The sequence below is a fragment of the Lepus europaeus genome, chromosome 5, assembly GCF_033115175.1.
Source record: "Lepus europaeus isolate LE1 chromosome 5, mLepTim1.pri, whole genome shotgun sequence".
Taxonomy (NCBI): Eukaryota; Metazoa; Chordata; class Mammalia; order Lagomorpha; family Leporidae; genus Lepus; species Lepus europaeus.
Window position 1 is genome coordinate 134,943,584 of NC_084831.1, and position 20,351 is coordinate 134,963,934.

General features: G+C 42.7%; 1 protein-coding gene and 1 pseudogene across 3 annotated transcripts in view; one reads left to right on the top strand and one right to left on the bottom strand.

The window, feature by feature from the left end:
- FMO1 (flavin containing dimethylaniline monoxygenase 1) overlaps positions 1–20,122 on the bottom strand; it is a 29,987-nt gene extending 9,865 nt beyond the window's left edge. The window contains exons 1-5 of one of the 3 annotated variants that reach the window (XM_062192725.1): positions 19,991–20,122; positions 19,752–19,900; positions 16,846–16,983; positions 5,181–5,369; positions 1,231–1,393 (exon numbers count right to left, since the gene is read on the bottom strand). In XM_062192725.1, the coding sequence (XP_062048709.1) occupies positions 1,231–1,393; positions 5,181–5,369; positions 16,846–16,977 (484 nt within the window). In that variant the 5' untranslated portion in view covers positions 16,978–16,983; positions 19,752–19,900; positions 19,991–20,122. Of the gene's footprint in view, positions 1–1,230; positions 1,394–5,180; positions 5,370–16,845; positions 16,984–17,332; positions 17,414–19,751; positions 19,901–19,990 lie in introns of those variants that run through there. The other 2 variants (XM_062192726.1, XM_062192727.1) reach the window with 2 other exon arrangements.
- Positions 1,543–4,970, top strand: LOC133760516 (N-alpha-acetyltransferase 15, NatA auxiliary subunit-like; annotated as a pseudogene).
- Positions 20,123–20,351: the final 229 nt, after the last annotated feature.

Here is a 20,351-nt window from a genome sequence, read left to right on the forward strand (position 1 = left end):
CTGTGTGCCTGAGTCTCCTCTAGACTGATACCTCTCCTCACCTTACAGGAGGGCAGAGTTAGAATTAACACTGGGTGATTGTGGCTGAATGCAGCTGAACGAATAAAAGCAGTCATACTGGGAAAAATGATTCTAGCTGTGGCTCCTTTCATGTTTACTAAGAATCTTTGGAATGCTTCCTTTGGAACTACTTCCATAATTTGTGATATACATTTTTTAATTTCTTCAGTGCTTTGAAATTTTGTAATATTTAATAACCTCTCCAAGGGAAACGTGCAGACTAACCAACTGCTTTAAGGCAAAAGAGAAAGAGATGGTAAAATTGGGTGGAGTCCATTGTACTTCCCATTCCTCTGAATTGAAATTCAATTGAAAGTTGACATGGATTTACATGAATCATGGTTGCAAAAAGCAGATAAAAAAACTGAGGCCTAAAGATGTGTAAGCTTGTCTCTCAAGATTCATCTCTTGTGGCACAGTGGGTTAAGCCACTGCCTACTATGCCAGCATCACATATGAATGCCAGTTTGATTCTTGGCTGCTCCACTTCCAGTCCAGCTCCCTGCTAGTGTGCTTGAAAGTCAGCTGAAAATGGCCCAAGAGTTTGGACCCCTGCCACCCTAAAGGGAGACCTGGATGGAGTTCCAGGCTCCTGGCTTGGGCCTGGCCCAGCTCTGGCTCTTTTAGCCAATCGGAGAGTGAATCAGATCTCTTTCTCACTGTCTCTCTCTCTCTCTCTCTGAAAATCTGCCTTTTAAATAAATAAGTAAATCTAAAAAAATTCATCTCCCTGTTGACTATTACCCTAGTGCCATGAACCTCTGATCTAGCTAATTGCTATGGCTTACATAAAACAAATAAATAAAATAAGCAATTCAATTACATTATTGACCTTTGTGTCCTCTGAATTTCATTTTGGTAATGTGCAGCTGCCTCTGGGGCCGGCAACTTGTCTAACTCATACTTTGAAAGAGTTTCTGAGTGCTGCCAGTCACTTAAGGAGGGACACTGAACTTTAGTGAAGCATAAAACTGCTTATTAAATTATCCATTCTACTCTTCTGTCTTAACAGATTGTTTGAAAGCTAAAGACTGGCTGTTTAGGAAAAACTGCTACCTTACAATTTAAACAACTGAATGGAAGGGTCCATACCAATTTGTCCTCAGATTAATCAAGTATTTGGATGGCTCCAAGGAGACAATTTAAAGTCAATAGCAGAAAATCTTGTACCTGGAAAGCAACCCAATGGCAAATGAGGGTTTGTAAGAAAACCAGTGCAGACCATGACAGCATCAAAGATGGCTAATTCTTGCTTCCCTTCATGCAGAGTCACTACCTCCCACTGGCCAGAGACATTAAAATCTTGGCATTTTGTTATACTGAAGACTGTAGTCTGAAAAAAAGAATAACAGGCATAATTACCATTTATCAAAGTTCTATTAAGGGCTTTTGTGCCAGTTGGCATTTCAGAAGTTCCTCGGTAAGGCACAATACAGTTAATAAGCATAACCCTAGTAACCTCTTCAGGCTATTAGACTAATTATGGTTTCCTGGATGGAAGCATTTGAAGCTTGGAATTGTAGAGGGGTATCTAAGATATTAAGTGATTTGCTCAAATTCTCACAGCTGATGTCCTTTTTCATTATTGTTCCTGTTACACAACCTTATTTTTCAAATTACAATCTCTTTGACAATAGTTCCTTTAATAAAGACATAGATAATATGTAATTAAATACATAAATTTGGCTCCAAGTATATTATCTTACACACAGATTTATAGATTATGTTTTTGAAAATTTCCCAGATCTAAAGAGTTATTTAAAAGTGCTATTAGAAGTTTAAAGAATGGTTGGATAAGTTCCTAGGGATGCATTTCAGCAAGGATTGTTCACCAATCTTCAACACTTTGAGATCGTTATACAGAGATGAGTAAAAGGAGGCAATTGGAGAAGAACTAGTAGTAGATTATAAAACCTTTCTAAAAAGCTGCCAGTTATTTAATCCCAATGAAGATGGAGAGGAAGAACCACCAACCACATTACTTTGGATGCAGTTCTACTTGGTGCAACTTTATGGCAAAATTAGTCAGCCATCTGTTGTTCTGGAGTACATAAACAGTATTATTAAAAGTATATCTACATTGATAGGACTCTTTCTCGTGAAAGATAAAATCTATAAGCATGCTGGGAATATTAAAGAAGTTGTGAGAAGGATGGATGAGGCTCAGGTCTTGGACACAGACAGCAGATTTATCAACTCCAAGTGTGCAAAATATGTGTTATAAGCCAATCTGATTAACAAGACTGAGGAAATTATGCTCAAGAACATCAGCTATGGAGAATTTGAATGAAATGTAGTGCATGTGGTTCCAGATAGAATGTGCTCAGGCTTATAAAGCAATTAACAAATTTGTCAAAGCACTTAAGAAATGTCATAATATTGAGAGACATTTTATAGAAATCACTGACAATCACTTTGACTTGATGTATACTATATGAGAAATATTACCCTTAGATCATATGTGGACTTACTAAAACTAGAAGATGTACACTCTCTGTTTCACTTCATGCAGTAAGAACTGCTTTAGGGATATATTTGAAGCTTCATGACAACTCCCATACAGATGAGAATAAGGAACATGAAGCCAATACAGCAGATGTGTCTGACAAAGAGCTGAATGCTACACAGTAAGTAAAGAAGAGGTCAAAAGAAAACCCAAATAGAAGAGGAAAAAATGCAGGAAAAAAAAAGCAACAGAGAAGCCTCCACCCCCTCAAAAAAGGGAAGAAGAAAGATGATGATGATGAGGAAACTGGAGGTCCAAGAACAGGCCAAGGTTGAAAATCCTTTGGAAGAGGCTATTACATTTTTAACATCATTGGAGAAATTGATGAAGAGCAAGGTAGAAACTCATCCTTTGCCTTTGAGATTTACTTTAGGAAAGAAAACAGTTCTGCAATCAGTAAATAGGGTATTTGGTATTGATTCTATTCATCCCTGGTTTCATGAGTGTATGATTTGACTTTTTAGTACTGTTGAATATAAAAGTAAACATTTGCCTAATAGAGTTAGAACAGTGTTAAAACAAGAAACATTGTTTTTTTTTTGTAACAACTAATCCAAAGAATTTTAATGAAACTTTTCTGAAAAAATGAATTCTGAAAAAGAATTCTGATGCATTGCCATACAGATTATCAGCTACCAAAATGGGATATTATTTAGATCCTTCTAGTCAGAGGTGAGCTACAGAGTTGGCCACAACACTTGATGAATCTCTTACTAACAGAAACATCCAGGAATGTATGGCCCACCCTTTTATCTCCTTTCTTTTTTTTAAATTTTATTTATTTATTTGAGAGGGGAGAAAGAGAGAGAGAGAGAGAGAGAGTTCTTCCATCTGCTGGTTCGCTCCCCAGATAGCTGGAGCTGCACTGATCTGAAGCCGGGAGCCAGGAGCTTCCTCCAGGTCTCCTATGTGGGTGCAGGGGCCCAAGGACTTGGGCCACCTTCTACTGCTATCACAGGCCACATCAGAGAGCTGGATGGGAAGTGGAGCAACCAGGACTTGAACTGGTGCCCATATGGGATGGAGAAACTGCAGGCAGAGGCTTTACTCACTACACCGGCCCCCTTATCTCCCTTCTTAAAAAATACTTGTATACTTATTTGAAAGAGTCACACAGAGGGAAAGGCAGAGAAATAGATATTCCATATGCTGGTTCATTCCCCAAATGGCTGCAACGGCCAATGCTGAGCCAGGCTGAAGTCAGGAGCTTCATCGAGGTCTCCCACATAGGTGCCCAAGCACTGGGCCATCTTCTGCAGCTTTTTTCCAGGCAATCATCAAGGAGCTGGATTGGAAGTGGAGCTGTTGGGAAATGGACCAGCACTCATGCGGTATGCTAACATCACAAGCATGGCTTTACCTGCTATACTACAATGCCAACCTCAATATCTGCTTTTAAAAAATTGTTGCAAAATGGGTCTGGGTGGGATTGGGATTGTGGCCTAGCTGGTTAAGCTGCCTTCTGCAATGAGTGTTGACATCCTAAATGGGTGCCGGTTCGAGTATAGCCTGTTCCACTTCCATGCCAACTACCTGATGATGCACCTGGGAAGGCTGCAGGCTTGGACCCTCCCACCTAGGTGGGAGACTTGGAGGAGGCTCCTGGCTTTGGTCTGGCCCAGCTACCGCTATTGTGTCCATTTGGGGAGTGAACCAGCTGACAAAGGATCTCTCCTTCTCTCTCTCTCTCTGTCTTTCAAATACAACAAATGAATCTTTTTAAGAAGGAATGCTGCAGAGAAATTGCTTCAGATTCAGGAATTGCTATGGGTTTTTATAAATGGTTTTTAATTGCATTTATATCATGGTCCTTTATTTTTACTCTGTTCATTGCAAAATGAGGCAATGGGATGAAGTGCTCCTTGGAAATCTGTCTAGGAGGAATTAAATGGATGTGTGAATGTGAAGCTTACTTGGTACTTGTTTTGGCCAAAGTCTCCACTCACATTGCCCTCTTGGTGTGATTTCTCATGAATTCCCCACCATTCCTATCCTTGGGAGATAGGAGAAGGGCAACACATGGTTTCTTGGGTTTCTTGGAGAGGAAAGCAAAAGAGGAAAATAGAAAGAAGAGAGAGAGATGCTCATTTGTCTTTGTTCTGACTTCCTCTTGCCTTCATCCTGTGCCATGGGAAAGGAAGAGGGCCGAAGAGAAAAACAATATTTAGCAATTTTTCTATTCCCAATGATATCTGGAAAAGATTTCCTTCCAATAATTTGGGTCTGTTGTGTATGCAATCTTGCTCACTTCCATTCTTTTCAGGGGGAAGTCAGGGAGAGACTACCCAGGGGACTGGTAGGAGTTCTCCATGTTCCTTTGTGCAGGTATTTGGCCCAAGCTGAAAGTATGGCTTGATATATTTTAGGTGTCTTAGAACACTCAGATGTAAGCACAGCCAATTAAATTGTACACAGGTGCATCTTCACACAAAGTAGTCACCCTGACCTGCAGATTCACTTGGGTGTAGCAGGATGAGGATAAAAGGAAAAGGAATCCAGTCAAAGGTCTGTGATTTTGCCAGCTCAATCTCTCATCTACAGAGTCCAGGGCAAGGCTGGAAAATGTAATGGAAATTAGGTAGGAGGACAGTTATTGAATATTAATTTTTTTTACCTTGAATTGAATGTATTTCAGAAGGTTGAATCGATCTGCATACATTTTGAGATAGTCCAGGAATTGAGAATTTGGCACATAGTTTGGATAATCTTCTGGGAATGGAAAATCTGAGTAACAAGACATCTCCTTGCAGCTGTTGGAGACCACAGACTTGTACAGACTGGCTCGTCCTTCTTCAACATGTTCCTGTGAAACAGTGTAGACGCATGAGTATGCATGCATGCACAGACATATATACCGACACAGTGGAAGTTCAGCTTGTAGAAATTTCAAACATTGACCAAGCTTAAGGTGATGCAGATGGTATGCTCTACCTGCTGCCTTTCCTTTTTTTTTTTTTTAAGGTGAAGGGTTTTTTTCCTTTTAAAAATGTATTAATTTATTTGAAGGAGGAGATAGAGAGAGAGACAGAGAGAGAGCGAGAGTGAGAGAGAGAGAGAGAATGAGAGAGCGAGAGAGCGAGAGAGAGCTTATCTGCTGTTTCACTTCTTAAATGCCTACAGCATCCTGGTCTGGGACAGGTCAAAGGCGGGATCTAGGAATCTAATCCAGGTCTCCCTCATGGTGGCAGGGACTTAACTACTTGACAATGACCTGCTGTTCCCAGAGCAGCAGCACGAAGTTGGAATTTGGAGGACAGCTGTGATTCAAACCCAGGCAAAAGTAGTGTCTTAACCACTGCACAAAGTGCCTACTCCTAACTGCTACTTTTCTATGGGATTTATTATTCTCCTCTTGGGCAACAAGGAGCATTGGCCCCTGGTATGAATTTCTGAACAGAAGTACTAGTTAATTTATTAGCTTATAAGTTACATGCTAATAAATGAAGCTAAGATGAACACACCTGTCCATATACCCACAGTATTACTGCAAAGATCAGGAGAGTATAGAAGTAGATGTGAACCAGGAAGCAGTGCCTGGATAGTGGACAAGCGCTAGGTCCTCTGGTTTCATGGGGTATTCTTGAAATTGTTATGGAGAAGAGGGGTTCAGATTATGAAGGATCTTGTACCTCAAGTGAAGGAGCTGCAATTTTTTAAAGACGTTTATGGCAGTCAGCTGAATGTTTCAGACAGTGAAGTGATTCATTTTAAATCTTGGAAAGATAACTCTGATTCTAGAAAAGATGCATTAGAGAGGGCGGGTGGGGAAGAGGGAGGCCTCGTTGAGAGCCTAGCGCACAAGTCCACTTGATGGCTGGTGAGGGCCTGAGCAGAGGCAGAGGCAACTGGGACCTGGGGAGGAGGGGCATGCAAGGTGGCAGAGATTCAGAATGCACAGGGCTGTGAGGTCAGACAGACACAGGGACTTAAAGAGGATGCAGAGCAAAGGTTTCCAGATTCTACAATGGCATCATGGCCTAACACCAACCAACTGTCCACTCCCGGTTTTGACTCATCACTAGCAAATATCAGTGTTTCAAAAGGCAATCACGAGGTTGCATAATAAGCAGTTGTAATGTCTTGGGTAAACAGAGCCTCTTTTCTTCAGTGGTATCATGGAGGATTGTGCTCCTGATTCATGGGAAGACACTCAGTGTTTTAATCATTTATCACCTTGGACATGGATAGCTCCTTTACCCAGTATAAAAAGTATTTTACTTATGTGAACAAGTGGAAGCATGAACCTAAATCTCACACATGGAGAGGGCTTACTGTTTCACCACTGAGTATAAATCTAGATCTACATGAAATGCACAGCAACCATAGAGAGTAAAATTAATTTTACAGACCTCATCAACTAACATGAGTTGACTATAACCTGCCTTTCTGTGGCCCCATATCTGGTGGCCTCACTTATCCAGAATATATATATATATATATATATATATATACTAGATATAATATATATTCTATATTTATTATATTATATATAATTTTATATATAGTATATATTCTATATATACTAAATATACACACACACATATACTGGAAGCCACGAGCTTGCAAGAATAGCGAGCATGTGAATACTGGTCTTGGATTCTGCTGCAGTACTTTCAGCAGTGCTAATCAAATGTCTGCAGAGGGCACCAACATGAATTGTTACCAGTCTGTGACAAGATGAACACAGAAATCAAGAGTAAGCCTTTACAAACTTTTATATTAATAGTTTGACTCAGATTAATATCCAAGCTTGTGGATTCTTTGCTGATGACCAGAACGTAGATCAGACTGAGTTTTGCCCAACTTCTGCGGTGAGCTGTGCAGTTTGAGCTGTGTAGTCATGTGTACTAGGACTGCATTTTAATGTGTGATGTTTTAAGGTTAGTTTGAAAACTGTTATCCTAAAGTGTATATAATCTGGAATAATTATCTTTCATTGAAAGATAATTTATATTTCATTATAAGGTTAGGTTATTTGAACTGGCTATTAATAAAGAACTGAAGATAAGTTTTAAAAATACAGCTCTATTTGCTTAATTTTGAGTAGTACTTACTGAAAAGAAAAACAAATGCCCTGTACTTTTCCATTTAATACACCTCTTTAAACCTTGTTTCTCTCTACTTGGAACACTAGTGAGCAGTATTTGGAAATATTTTAGATAAGCAATATCACCTTTGAAGATCTTAGTCATCCATCCAATCTAGATTAGGTAAATGGAAAAGCAAGAAGCAAGTTTAACTGTCATAACCATCTCAGATATCAGTACAAACACTGTGTATTTAAAATATGCCCACAGGTATTTGATATCAAGTACTGCTGTCTCACACAAAATGTTTTGTTTGGCAAGAAGGTTCAAGTGTAATAGTGATTATTTATATTATAGCTTATGTGCACACTTTCAAAGAATGATATTTTGTTCATTTTTTTCTAATTGTTTCCTCTTCTGTGTGGTTTAATGATTTTTGTAATAAACTTTATGACTTTTGACTATAAATTTTGAAATTTTATTTTGTATATTAGTTTGTGTTAGTCTGATTTTTCTCACAATTTATTTTTATTATATTTGACAAACAGTAGCTTATAATTAATCAGAAATTTAGGGAAAAAAAGATTGTTCTCCATAGCTCTCTAGACATCTGCCTCTTGGTCCTGTTAGGATTATCCTGGGGAATGCTGGTAACCTGTGGATGCTGAGTTCATAGCCTGGGTGAGCCAGAGATTCTGTGTCTAGCAAGTTCTCTGATGTTGGCTCATGGACCGCTTTTGAGTGACAAAGTTCTGGAGTAACATAAGTCCATAGAATTCTGATAGAAGCCACACATACATTTGTTTTTTAAACTTTCTGATAGCTACATTTAAAAAAGCAAAAAAAAAAAAACAACAAATTACTTTTAAGACTTAATTTTGTTTAGTTCAATATATCCAAAATATTAAAATTTCAACATATAGTGCATATAAAATTAATGAGGTATTTTATGTACTTTTTCTCACACTAAATCTTCAAAATCTGGTGTCTTTTATTTTATGATTTTAAAAAGTTTATTTATTTATTTACTTGAGAGATGAGAGAGGGAAAAGGACAGGGAGAGGGAGAGAGGGAGGGAGGGAGGCAGGGAGAGAGAGAGGCAGCACATTCCCATCTGCTGGTTACTTCCCAAATGCCTGCAGGAGCTGCGGCTGTGCCAAGGTTAAAGCTGAATGCAGAAATACAATCCAGTTCTCCTACAGGGGAGGCAGGAACCTAATTACTTGAGCAATCACTGCTGCCTCCCAGGGTCTGCACTGGCAGAAGGCTGGAGTCAGGAACTAGAGTCAGAAATAGAACCCAGGTTCTCCAATGTGGGATGCAGGCAACTTTTTTCCATTTTAATTTTAATTAATTTTTAATGCATTCAATATGATTTATAGATACAAGTCTAAGAACATAATGATATTCCCCTCCTCCCTCCCTACCCACCTTCCTTCCATCTTTGTGTCTTTTTCTTTTTTAGTTTTTGAAATAACATATTGAAATTTACATTACAGTAAAAAAGACTTAATACTTCACTGAATAAGAAGTTTAACAAGTGAAAAGCAAAAAAACTGTAGTTTAGTGGGAATATAGACTACAGCTATAAGCAGAAATTAAATGTATAAATGACTATTTCACGCATATATTGACCCCAGTTTTGAGGTCAATTAGTCATTCATAATCTCTCTTTTTTTTTTTTTTTGACAGGCAGAGTGGACAGTGAGAGAGAGAGACAGAGAGAAAGGTCTTCCTTTTCTGTTGATTCACCCCTCAACGGCCACTGCAGCTGGTGTGTGGTGACCGGCGCACCGCACTGATCCAAAGCCAGGAGCCAGGTGCTTCCTCCTGGTCTCCCATGGGGTGCAGGACCCAAGGACTTGGGCCATCCTCCACTGCACTCCCGGGCCACAGCAGAGAGCTGGCCTGGAAGAGGAGCAACCAAGACAGAATCCAGCGCCCCAACTGGGACTAGAACCCAGTGTGCCAGCGCCGCAGGTGGAGGATTAGCCTAGTGAGCTGCGGCGCCTGCCCATTCATAATTTCTTTCAATGAAATACATTCAACGACAATGTAACATCTAAATAATTCCTGTGTAGTTATAACAAGTTCATTTACATAAAAAATAAATGTTCCTCTCAACAACGTTACACACAGGAATCATTTTATGCAGATTGCAATGCAAATAATTATACATTACTTTTTTGTACTCTATTAGTTACCACAGATCAGGGAAAACATATGATATTTGTCTTGCTACTAAGCTCAACACCCACTCCTTGTGTATATTGTATGCATATACAGTCAAATGCTAAATTTTATTTGGAAAAGTGGATTCACATGTCCTACAGCAATTGAATTGAGTTTAAAATGAAATGAAATGCAATAAAAAATTCATACTTTAGTCATACCAGCCAAATTTCAAGCTTTCCATTGCTACTGTAGCTGATGACTACCATATTGGATATCACAGTTTTATAGACTCCTTGAAACTGAAGGTGTTTTATAGAACTAAATACAAAGGAATCAGGTTTTCTCTATGTTATAGGAACAAAGAAAGTAGCTATAAAGAGCTACAACACTGACAAGTGAGAGAAAAAGCAAGGGAAGAATCTGCAGTGTAAGTAAAAAAATATCTATTGTAAATATTTAGGGACAATTAGTGTAGGACCAAATTTCTTTCACTCTCCCGCATCCAAGAACATCACATGCTAAGTACTTTATTGTTAATTCTGTGAATGTCTAGTAAACAATAATACAAGGCTAAATTACACACACACACACACATGCTGTTATGCTGTTTGACAGAATAGAGACATGTATGATACACTTTGTGAAGATTTCCATTACAAAAACAGTTCAAAAACTCCTAAGCATTCTGTAATCATGTTTAAACATCAGAGTAATGGGAATTCACGGAACTGGACAAGCTAGAGAACCACTTATTTTATGAGTTCCTAGAGCAAATGAGTAAACAAACAAAAACAGGAAGAAAAAACTGTCTTGTGAAACTTAGAAAGAAAACTGTGAAGTCAGGAAGAAGAAAACCGTCCAGGAGATGCTGAAGCCTATTGTGAAATAGTGTTCCACAGATGGGAGCAGGTGAGCAGCTAGCCTGGAGGCAACATTTAGCCCAGAGGGAGAAACCCAAAACCAACTCAGTCCTTGTTTTCCTTTCGCCCCACTGTTGTTTCTCCTGGAGGAAGACAAGATCTGTAGCATTTAGCACGCTGATAGCCAGTAAGGGTCTACAGACGGTCTTGGCATTGTGCCTGGTGGTTCTGCCAATCTCCTTGTGTTCCGAGTATGGACGCACAAGGCCCCCTGAGAACGGATGGGGTCACTTAGGGGAACAGTTTTGTGCTGTTCCCATGACAGGGAGAAGGAGGGAGGAGGGAGAAGGAGAGGGGAGAAGAAGATTGGAGAGAAGAAAAGAACTTTGAGAGCATGAAGGCAGGGCTTTTGCCTTTCTGGCCTTCTTTTGTCCTGTGTTGCAGTAGTAAAGTCACCATTATCCACTGGGAACCTCGGTGGGACTCCCAGAGACACAGTCCAGAGTCTGCCTGACTTGAGCTGTGAAACAGATTCTAAAAACTCATAGAACAGAGTTCCTGGCAGCAAGGGCCCAGAGGTACACTCGCTGGGGTCAGTTTCAAGCTCCAGGTTTTAGCTGGGAGACCTTGGGAATTTCCGTAAGCTCTGTGTCTCAGCTCCCTTATGCAAGTGAAGGAACAATAGTAGTGTATACCCCCGAGGACACACTAAAGGCATTGCTACAATGCATTTAGAACAATATCTCGGCCTGTGCCGTGGCTCAATAGGCTAATCCTCTGCCTTGCGGCACTGGCACACCGGGTTCTAGTCCTGGTCGGGGCGCTGGATTCTGTCTCGGTTGCCCCTCTTGCAGGCCAGCTCTCTGCTGTGGCCCGAGAGTGCAGTGGAGGATGGCCCAAGTCCTTGGGCCCTGCACCCGCATGGGAGACCAGGAGAAGCACCTGGCTCCTGGCTTCGGATCAGTGCGGTGCGCCGGCTGCAGCAGGCCAGCTGTGGTGGCCATTGGAGCGTGAACCAACGGCAAAGGAGGACCTTTCTCTCTGTCTCTCTGTCCACTCTGCCTGTCAAAAACAAACAAACAAACAAACAAACAAACAAACAAAAAAAAAACAGTATCTGGCAAGCACTCAGTCAAGGTTAAATGATTCTCTGTGGTTTTCTTCTCATCTACAACTACCCGTGGAATATGCTGACTTAACGGCTGTTCCTACAAGGAGGAATGTAAGCAGAGAACAAAGTTTAGACATACCAAGGATCTTTCCTTCCACATTTTTTAAAATTTTTTTTTATTTTTTTTTAATTTTTGACAGGCAGAGTGGACAGTGAGAGAGAGACAGAGAGAAAGGTCTTCCTTTTTGCCTTTGGTTCACCCTCCAATGGCCGCCGCGGCTGGCGCGCTGCAGCTGGCGCACCGCGCTGATCCGATGGCAGGAGCCAGGTGCTTCTCCTGGTCTCCCATGGGGTGCAGGGCCCAGGCACTTGGACCATCCTCCACTGCATTCCCTGGCCACAGCAGAGAGCTGGCCTGGAAGAGGGGCAACCGGGACAGGATCAGTGCCCCGACCGGGACTAGAACCCAGTGTGCCAGCGCCGCAAGGCGGAGGATTAGCCTAGTGAGCCGCGGCGCAGGCCTCCTTTCACATTTTAAACATAGATGTAAAATGATAAAAAGCTCAATCCTAAATAGAGACCCTCTCTCTTGGGGCCGGCACTGTGGTGCAGTGGGTTAAAGCCCTGACCTGAAGTGTCAGTATCCCATATGGGCGCTGGTTCTGGTCCCAGCTGCTCCTCTTCCGATCCAGCTCTCTGCTGTGGCCGGGATAGCAGTGGAGGATGGCCCAAGTCCTTGGGCCCCTGCACCCACGTGGGAGGCCTGGAAGAAGCTCCTGGCTCCAGATTGGTGCAGCTCCAGCCGTTGCAGCCATCTGGAGAGTGAACCAGAGGATGGAAGACCTCTCTCTGTCTCTACCTCTCTGTGTAACTCTGTCTTTGAAATAATTAAAATAAATCTTAAAAAAAAGAGAGAGATACCCTCTCTCTGTACACTCGAGATTTGTAGCTCTTCTTCTGCAAGAATAATCATTCCTTCTTTTCGTTTCCCTAGAAGAGCCAGTACCCATTGCATTTTATCTTCCCTTCTCCCCAGTGACAGTCGGCCTGTCACTGGAGGGCAGAGTCCTATTCTAGGACCCACATCACAGAAGAACTATGGAAGCCTCAGAGGAAATTTGAAGAACCTCAAGAATGAAAGCTCCTTGAGGGTAGAGGCCAGCGGATCATCAGAATGCAATAAATGTTTATTGGCTCTATGAATAAAGGGAGACCTAGTGATATACTGAAGTTTTGAAAAAGAGGCTTCTTCCAAGAAAGATGATAGGAATCAGGTTTACTAAGCATAAAGAAGAAATGGCTGGGGAAGGTCTTCCTTCATGATTGGAAGACATGTGCTCACACTTGCTCCTCATCCCCATGGAACGTGCTACGTGCGTGTAGGAGATGCTCCAGGACTGTTTGCTGAATAACTGAGCTGGGCAGCAGCAGGCAGCATTCCAGGCAGGGTTGTGAGGCCGGGAGTATGTTGCAGGGATGTGAAGAAATAAACAGAAGGCGTTCCTACGAGCACAGTATAATGACTCACCTCCAGATGCCATCTGGGTGGTCTTAACCTGAAGGTTTTGTTAACGCCCCTTCCTATACTGAAATCTCTAGGGATTATATTAATTTTCAGTGACTGGACAATTCCTCGAATTTTGTTTCTTAAGTATTTCTATATAACTTAGAGTGTGGCTGTCCAAGTCCTTCCCTTTCTCTGGAATCTGCGAAGTTGTGTTGAACACAGGTTTCCCTTTGTCTGTCCCACTTCTGCTTGAATCAGTGAACGTGGTCCAATATATGCTCCCCGTTCCTGAATGGTTGCCTCCCTCTTCTCTGTTTTGATGCATGATGAGCTTTCTCCTCCATTGTAAACTTAGTCTGTTTCCTCTTTCCTTAAGGCTGTGCTAGCAGGCAGAGACCAGAGTCCTGACCTTGACAGTATCCAGTTAAATGCAGCAATTTATAATCTCTGTAATTTGCAGTTTGGCTCTTGATTTTTGCATTATGTTCCCTTCTTCCCATAACAGGCACTAAGACTTCCCCTTTCTGTGTACATCTCCGGAAAAGCACAGCTGTAGCTGGAGCAGCTGTTTTAGCTGTGCAGGCAGGTTTGGAATAGGAACCTACTGTAACTGTGCACACACTTCTATCCAATCTTTTGTAGTGTGTATGTGTTGTGTGTGTCTGTGTTGGGAAAAGATGGCTGTAGAAAGACTCAGGAGACTCCTAGCATGCTAGAGCCAGAAGGCACTTTCAAGGTTCTGAGTTTGGGGGTTTTCCATCAGGTTCCAGAGGAATCTCAAGGTACTACAGAGGCACCTAAAGAGGTAGCTTTGTGAAGAGTCTGCCGCTCAGTGAAGGTGGGGGTGCATTTGCCTACTTCCCAGACCTCTAGTAATACATTCTTTATGAGAATAGTTCAAAAATTCATGGAAAATGAAATCTAAAGATACATTTATTTTGGTACAAAACACTCTGAGACCCAGGCAAATGAGGAGTCTGAAATGTTCATGGAAAATCCATACTATGAAAAAAAAATAACCAAAAATTATGGCTGGGTTTCAAAAATTTTTTTTTTCCTAAATCAACTTACCTTTTAATTCTGTTTCCCACAGTTTTTCAAAGTATCCTGTGTCTGTTTATCGAGCTGGTTCCATGTTTTTATGTTATCAGCAAGGCAATAGAGATGGAATGACCTGCAGATTGGGTGCCATTTGCTTTGGGAACTGCTTGACAATCCTCTTATGACTTTTTGGTGTCTTATTGAATTTGCCATAGCATCTTCTATGACCATCTCTATTTTTGTAATTCTCTAATCCTATTCATTCATTTCCTCTTCATCCTGCACAGCTGCTATATATATATTTTTAAAGAATTAAGACATCTTGGGCTGGCTCTGTGGCACAGTGGGTTAATGCCCTGGCCTGAAGCGCCAGCATCTCACATGGGTGCCAATTCGAGACCTGGCTGCTCCACTTCTGATCCAGCTCTCTGCTATAGCTTGGAAAAGCAGTGGAAGATGGCCCAAGTCCTTGGACCTCTGCACCAACATGGGAGACCCGGAGGAAGCTCCTGGCTCCTGGCTCCAGATCGGTGCATCTGCAGCCGTTGCGGCCATCTGGGGAGTGAAGCAGTGAATGGAAGACCTTTCTCTCTCTCTGCCTCTCCTTCTCTCTCTGTGTAACTCTGATTTCAAATAAATATTTTAAAAAAAGAATTAAGGCGTCTTGTAAGCCTCAATCTTCTCTTCTCTCTACCTCATATTTCTCTACTGTGTTCTATTCTCCAGTCTCTGGGGCAGGTGTTTCTCTTGTCTTCCTAAATTTATGGGGTTCTCCCTTCCACTAGCACCTACAATTCCACTCCTTCCATTTACTGCCAGAATCTTGTCCCAGTGTTTTGGTCTTTGGGCTTACTATTTGCTTTGACTGAATCTTCTTTAAATTACTCCGTTAATTTAATTGGGCAGTCTCATCCTCCAAGCCAATGGTCACTTCTTGCTTGATTACTTGTGCTTGTTTGGAATACTGTGTTAAGAAGGATCTGAGACTTATTGAGAGAAAAGTATTAAATTTGATTAGTAATGTTTTCAAGAGGCATGAGGTAGGGGAGAGTTTTGGCCCAGGATATAGGTTTCTGCCAGTTTGTCCAAACATAATGCATTTAAATTTTTAAAATTTATTTGAAAGGTGGGGCGAAAAGCTGGGATGGAGAGACTGAGAGAGACAGAGGGAAAAAAACCCATTTTGTGATTCATTCCCCAAATGTATGCAACAGCAGTGGCTGGGTTGAGGGTGAAGCTTGGAACCAGGAACTCAGTCCAGCTCTCCCATGTGGGTGGCAGGAGCCCAATCACTTGAGCCATCACCAGTACCTTCCAGGACCACATTAGCCAGAAGCTGGAGTCAGGAGTCTGAAGCCTGTGTTGAACCCATGCATTCTGATATATCTTAACCAGCTAGGCCAAATCATGGGAATAGATGTGCTCTTTTCCCCAGGCTCCTTTGGGAAGTCTCCATACATTGAGGGTCACATTATTGGCTGGCCACAGGTTAAGCGATGCAATTCTCTTGTGCAAGGCCAGCCGGCCTGCACTGGAAGCCTGTGACTGAACTTGCAACTTTGGCTTCTCTGGAGCTTTGCCCAGTGAACTAGAAAATGAATACTTTGTTGCAGTTCCAAAATCCTACCCTCGGTCATGGGGAAATGCTGTGTCTTTCTCGCAAGCCCTCAGGGGCTCTGAGGCCAGGCTATCTGACACCTTCCTCACTTTCACCTCTCCTGACAGCTTTCTTCTGAGCACATTTGAAGATCATGGGAAGTATTTTTGCCTCCAAGGAGAGAAAACAGGAGCTTTGAGGAGATCAGTGAGATCCGATGTTTTCAGGCTGAGCAATGAAGCTCACAGACACTTTCTCTGCCTGCCTTTAGGATCTCCACGGCCCCAGGCAGGGCCTTGTAATTCCCTTGCACCCCAGACCAGCCAAGGTAGGCTGTAGAGTGTGCCCTCCTTGCTCCTCATTCTTTTGTTCCCCTTTCCAACCCTGCTGTCACCCTGCTGAGATCAGAGATCATTAGTTTCCTTTTGCTGCAGGGGAAAAATAATAATAATAAAAATCCTGTGATTGTTCTTGGCATGGGCTGGGATTGCCTGGGCAGCACGACTTTGCGTATGGAACTCAGCTTACACTGAGCTGTGTGTTGCTTTAACGCAGATGGAGCAGGGGTAAGGAAAAAATGCAAACAGCAAACAGCAGTCTTGCAGGCAGAGGCTGATTCTTGCTCTTGTCCCTGATATTGCAGCTCCTAATCTGGCTTCAGATTCCTTTTCCAGACCTGCTCCCCTGCTCCTGGACTTTCCCGAGCTGCCCTACTCACTCCATTTTTCCCCACACTGTGCATGCATCTTTGGAAACATTTGCTCCTCTTGGCCCTGGATAAAGTCTGTAAAGCTGTAGGCTTTGGGCCCTAGTTTTAGTGGCCTGTCGTGGCTCAGCAGACAATCCCAACCTTCCCCCCACCCCCAGAGCAGCCAGCCCTTGTGCAAGAAACACAGTCACCTTTCCACACTAGCCGAGCCACTCTCCAATAGATAAATACAGCTGTTGAACCCGCACTCACCGTGAATCTCCATAGTCCCCCAAGGTCGTCGCTTCTTTCAAAGCAGGTGGGCTCCAAGCCTTCCTCCAGACAGCACTTGATGGAGGCCAGGCCGCTCACCCCAGCTCCCACAATTGCCACTCGCTTGGCCATGTTCTCCTGCACAGGGAAAATGAAGCTGAGCGTCGTATTCACAAGAGCCCGACCCGGCCCTTGGCTGCTACGACGATCCAGGAAGAAAAAAAGTTTGGAAGATGAAGGGATTTGCTCAGTTTTACTCCTCTGCAGTGTGCCTCGGGTGTGTGAATGTGAGGAGGAAAACGCTCAGGTCACCGGGTTCACCCCTGTGCTTGGCATGTTCCCACCCCTCATGGGAAGCTGGCGCCGACTGTTAGCCCACTTGTGGTTGCGGCTGCAGCGCCTGGCAGAGTGGCTGAAACTGGAGCCTTCAGTGGACAGACTCTTGCATTCTAGGTGGTGCTGCTGACTCCAGCTTCCCTCCTCTTACCCTAGACCTGAACAGAGCAGCAGACCGGGAAAGGATCAGCTTGCCAAACCTGTTCTTTTTATCACATGAGACACTGAAGTTCAGACTGGAGTGGGGACACAGCACAGAGCCAGCCACAGGGCAACTGGAGAGGTGGAGTTAGAAATAGCAGCCAAGACACTTGTGGCAAACACAGATGTTGGTGCAGCACTGCCCAGCCCTGCCTAGCTGTGCTGTTGGAGTGTCCCTCTTCTGGCAGTGATGGTGGCCAGTGGAAGAGGGAGGGCGTTTGTGGTGGAAATGTAGACATGGGAAGCCAAGCCTCTTCCCTCTCTCTCATGCTGATACTGATTCACCTGTGAGCAACATAGCACGCCACCATCACCACCAGGTTAGAGAGTCTTCTTGTACCAGGCCACAGACTTATAAGAACTTAAAGGTACAATGGTGTATTCAATAGGCATACCGTGCTGCCAGTTACTAGTGTGTGATCTTGGGAAAATCATTTAACTTCTCTGGTTTGTAAGAATAGAGAAAATAGTACAACCGTTCTTGGCACATACTGGGTATTCAACAAATGCAAGCTATTCTGACCATAAAAACGTTTTCCCAAATTGGTTTCTTCTTTACCTCAATAAGCCCCTGTTCTTTCAATTCCTGTAGCATGTCTGCTCAATAGATGCTGTTCCCTGATTTGTTTCCATGACAATTTTATCTCATAAAGCTTGTAAGCTTAAAAATTAAACAGGAAGTGTCCTTGGGCCCCTGCACCCACATAGGAGACCTGGAAGAATCTCCTGGCTCCTGCCTTCAGATCAGTGCTGCTCCGGCCATTGCGGCCATCTGGAGAGTGAACCAGCGATGGAAGACATCTCTCTGTGTCTCTACCTCTCTGTGTAACTCTTTCAAATAAATAAAATAAATCTTTTAAAAATATTTTTTCTGTAAAATATTAAGACAGAGATATGTCTTCTGCACACATTGTAATAAGAGTATGAAGGAAGAGGTGTGAATTTCCATATTGTGAGAAATCAACACAGACAGATGCTGTTTGCTCCAGGTTTTGAAGGAAGGACAAGACTGCAGTAAGCAAAGGAAAGGGCAAAGGAGGCCCAGAGTGAGGGATCAGTAAGAGTAAGGGCTGATGGGGCTCTGCTGAGACATGAGGGCCTGACTCCATGGTGAGCTGGCCTTTCCCTGACTCCTAGGAGAACTACAGTATGTGCCCTACAAGAGGGGGTTGTGTTATATTGCTGATGAACTTGATCATGTCTGTTAGCCCTCTCTGCACAGGGCTTTGTTTCTCTGAAATAGGCCATTTTTTTCATGGCTCCTAGCAACATGCTTGGCCTGTAATAATTGTTGCATAGATATTTTCAATGGATTCATTTCCTGATGGGTAATGTGAACTTATTCATTATCTTACATACTTTTCAGTTAAGAAATGAATAAAGCAAATACTTGTTGAATGCTAATATCTTGGGCAAAACAAGAAGGCAGTGCTATGATACTTAAACTGCACAGGGGCCCAGAATTATATTAAATTTTTAAATTCCTAGCATTTGCCAAGAAGCCACCCTCACTCTTGCTCTTAGTCTTGCAGCCAGCACTTTATTTATGCATTCCCGCCACACACCTTATCACAGGAAAAGTCTCAGAATACGGACGGTTTGGCACAGACTATGCAATGAATGCACAACCTTACGTGGGTTGTGGCATCTTAGGCATGTTTAGAGGTAGTTAATTCAGCTGGGTGGTGGTGGAGGTGGCGAGGGTGCCTACTTGGCCTTTGGGGACAAAGAAGAACAAGATAAGAGGCTTGGGTTGGAGCAGGGCTGTGCACTGGGATTTCCACCCTCCAGCAGCTCTACACTTCATCAATCCCATTTATAACCACAACCACCAGATACAAATTCTCCAGACTCTAAGTCGACCACAGCAGTTAGAAGGCCATTGTAAATTCTCTAGTACAGAGGAGAAACTCTAAGAAATAATCGAGGTCTGAGCCTCATTTTCTACATCTGTGAAAAAGATGGTATTGGACTGCCTATCCAGAGGTGATTTTTCAAGACCTTTGATATTTATAATCTTGAATTTAGCAGGGAGTGGGATTAACAAAAAAGATGGAATTAGAATAAAGATAAGGAAATTTTGTCATAATGCAAACAATGGAGCAAAAACATGTTTTACAACAGAAGAAAAGATGACAGGTCATCATACAATATTGAAATTCCTCTCCCCTCTCCCCCACTGATGCCAAATGACAGCATTTTGTAGTCCTCTCCCACTTCCTGCTGCCTCTCAACCACTGTCTCAGACCATGCTGGAAGCTGCTGATGGAAGCACTTAAGGAAGAAACAACCAATTTCCCTTTGTACTAGAAATCCAAGTTCTCCCCTTTGGTTAAACTCCTTAATAATCTACCCAGCAGAGTACTTACCGATGTACACAAAAGCCTCGATAATATCTGCCTTTACTGTCCCGTTACAGGAACGCGAGCTCCTCCTGGACTTTGAAGCAGGGAGTGGCTTTACAGTTCTTCCAGGGTCATGAGCAGAGGGAGTTGTGATCTGGTTAGGTGATTCTGCTCTGAAGCACAATAACAGAACAGGAAAAGTCCCCACCCACCTCTGCATCCCAAGGAATTGGAGATTATATCTGTTATATCTGATTACTTACTGTGTGTACTTGTAATTCCTTGCGCCTTAAGACCCTGCCACAGTTAGGATTCTGGAGCTAGCAGAGATCACAATGGTCAGTGTGAGGCAGGGCTGTTGGTCTGGGAGCTCACAGCACACCGGACGAACCCAGTCTAAGAGATAAGGAATGTTATGCAGGATTTGGAACCTATGGTTAACTGTTGTTTATATTTTAACTTGCTGCTTAGTTGCAGCAGTGAAATGCTACGGAGAATGCAGTCTGGAGATGTGTACTTTAGACTCACTCCTCTGCCTACAAGTTTTAAACTAAGTTAGGGAGTTTCAGCAGCCTCAACAGTCATCAATTTCACTCTTCAAAGGAGTGGGAATAAAATAAGAAA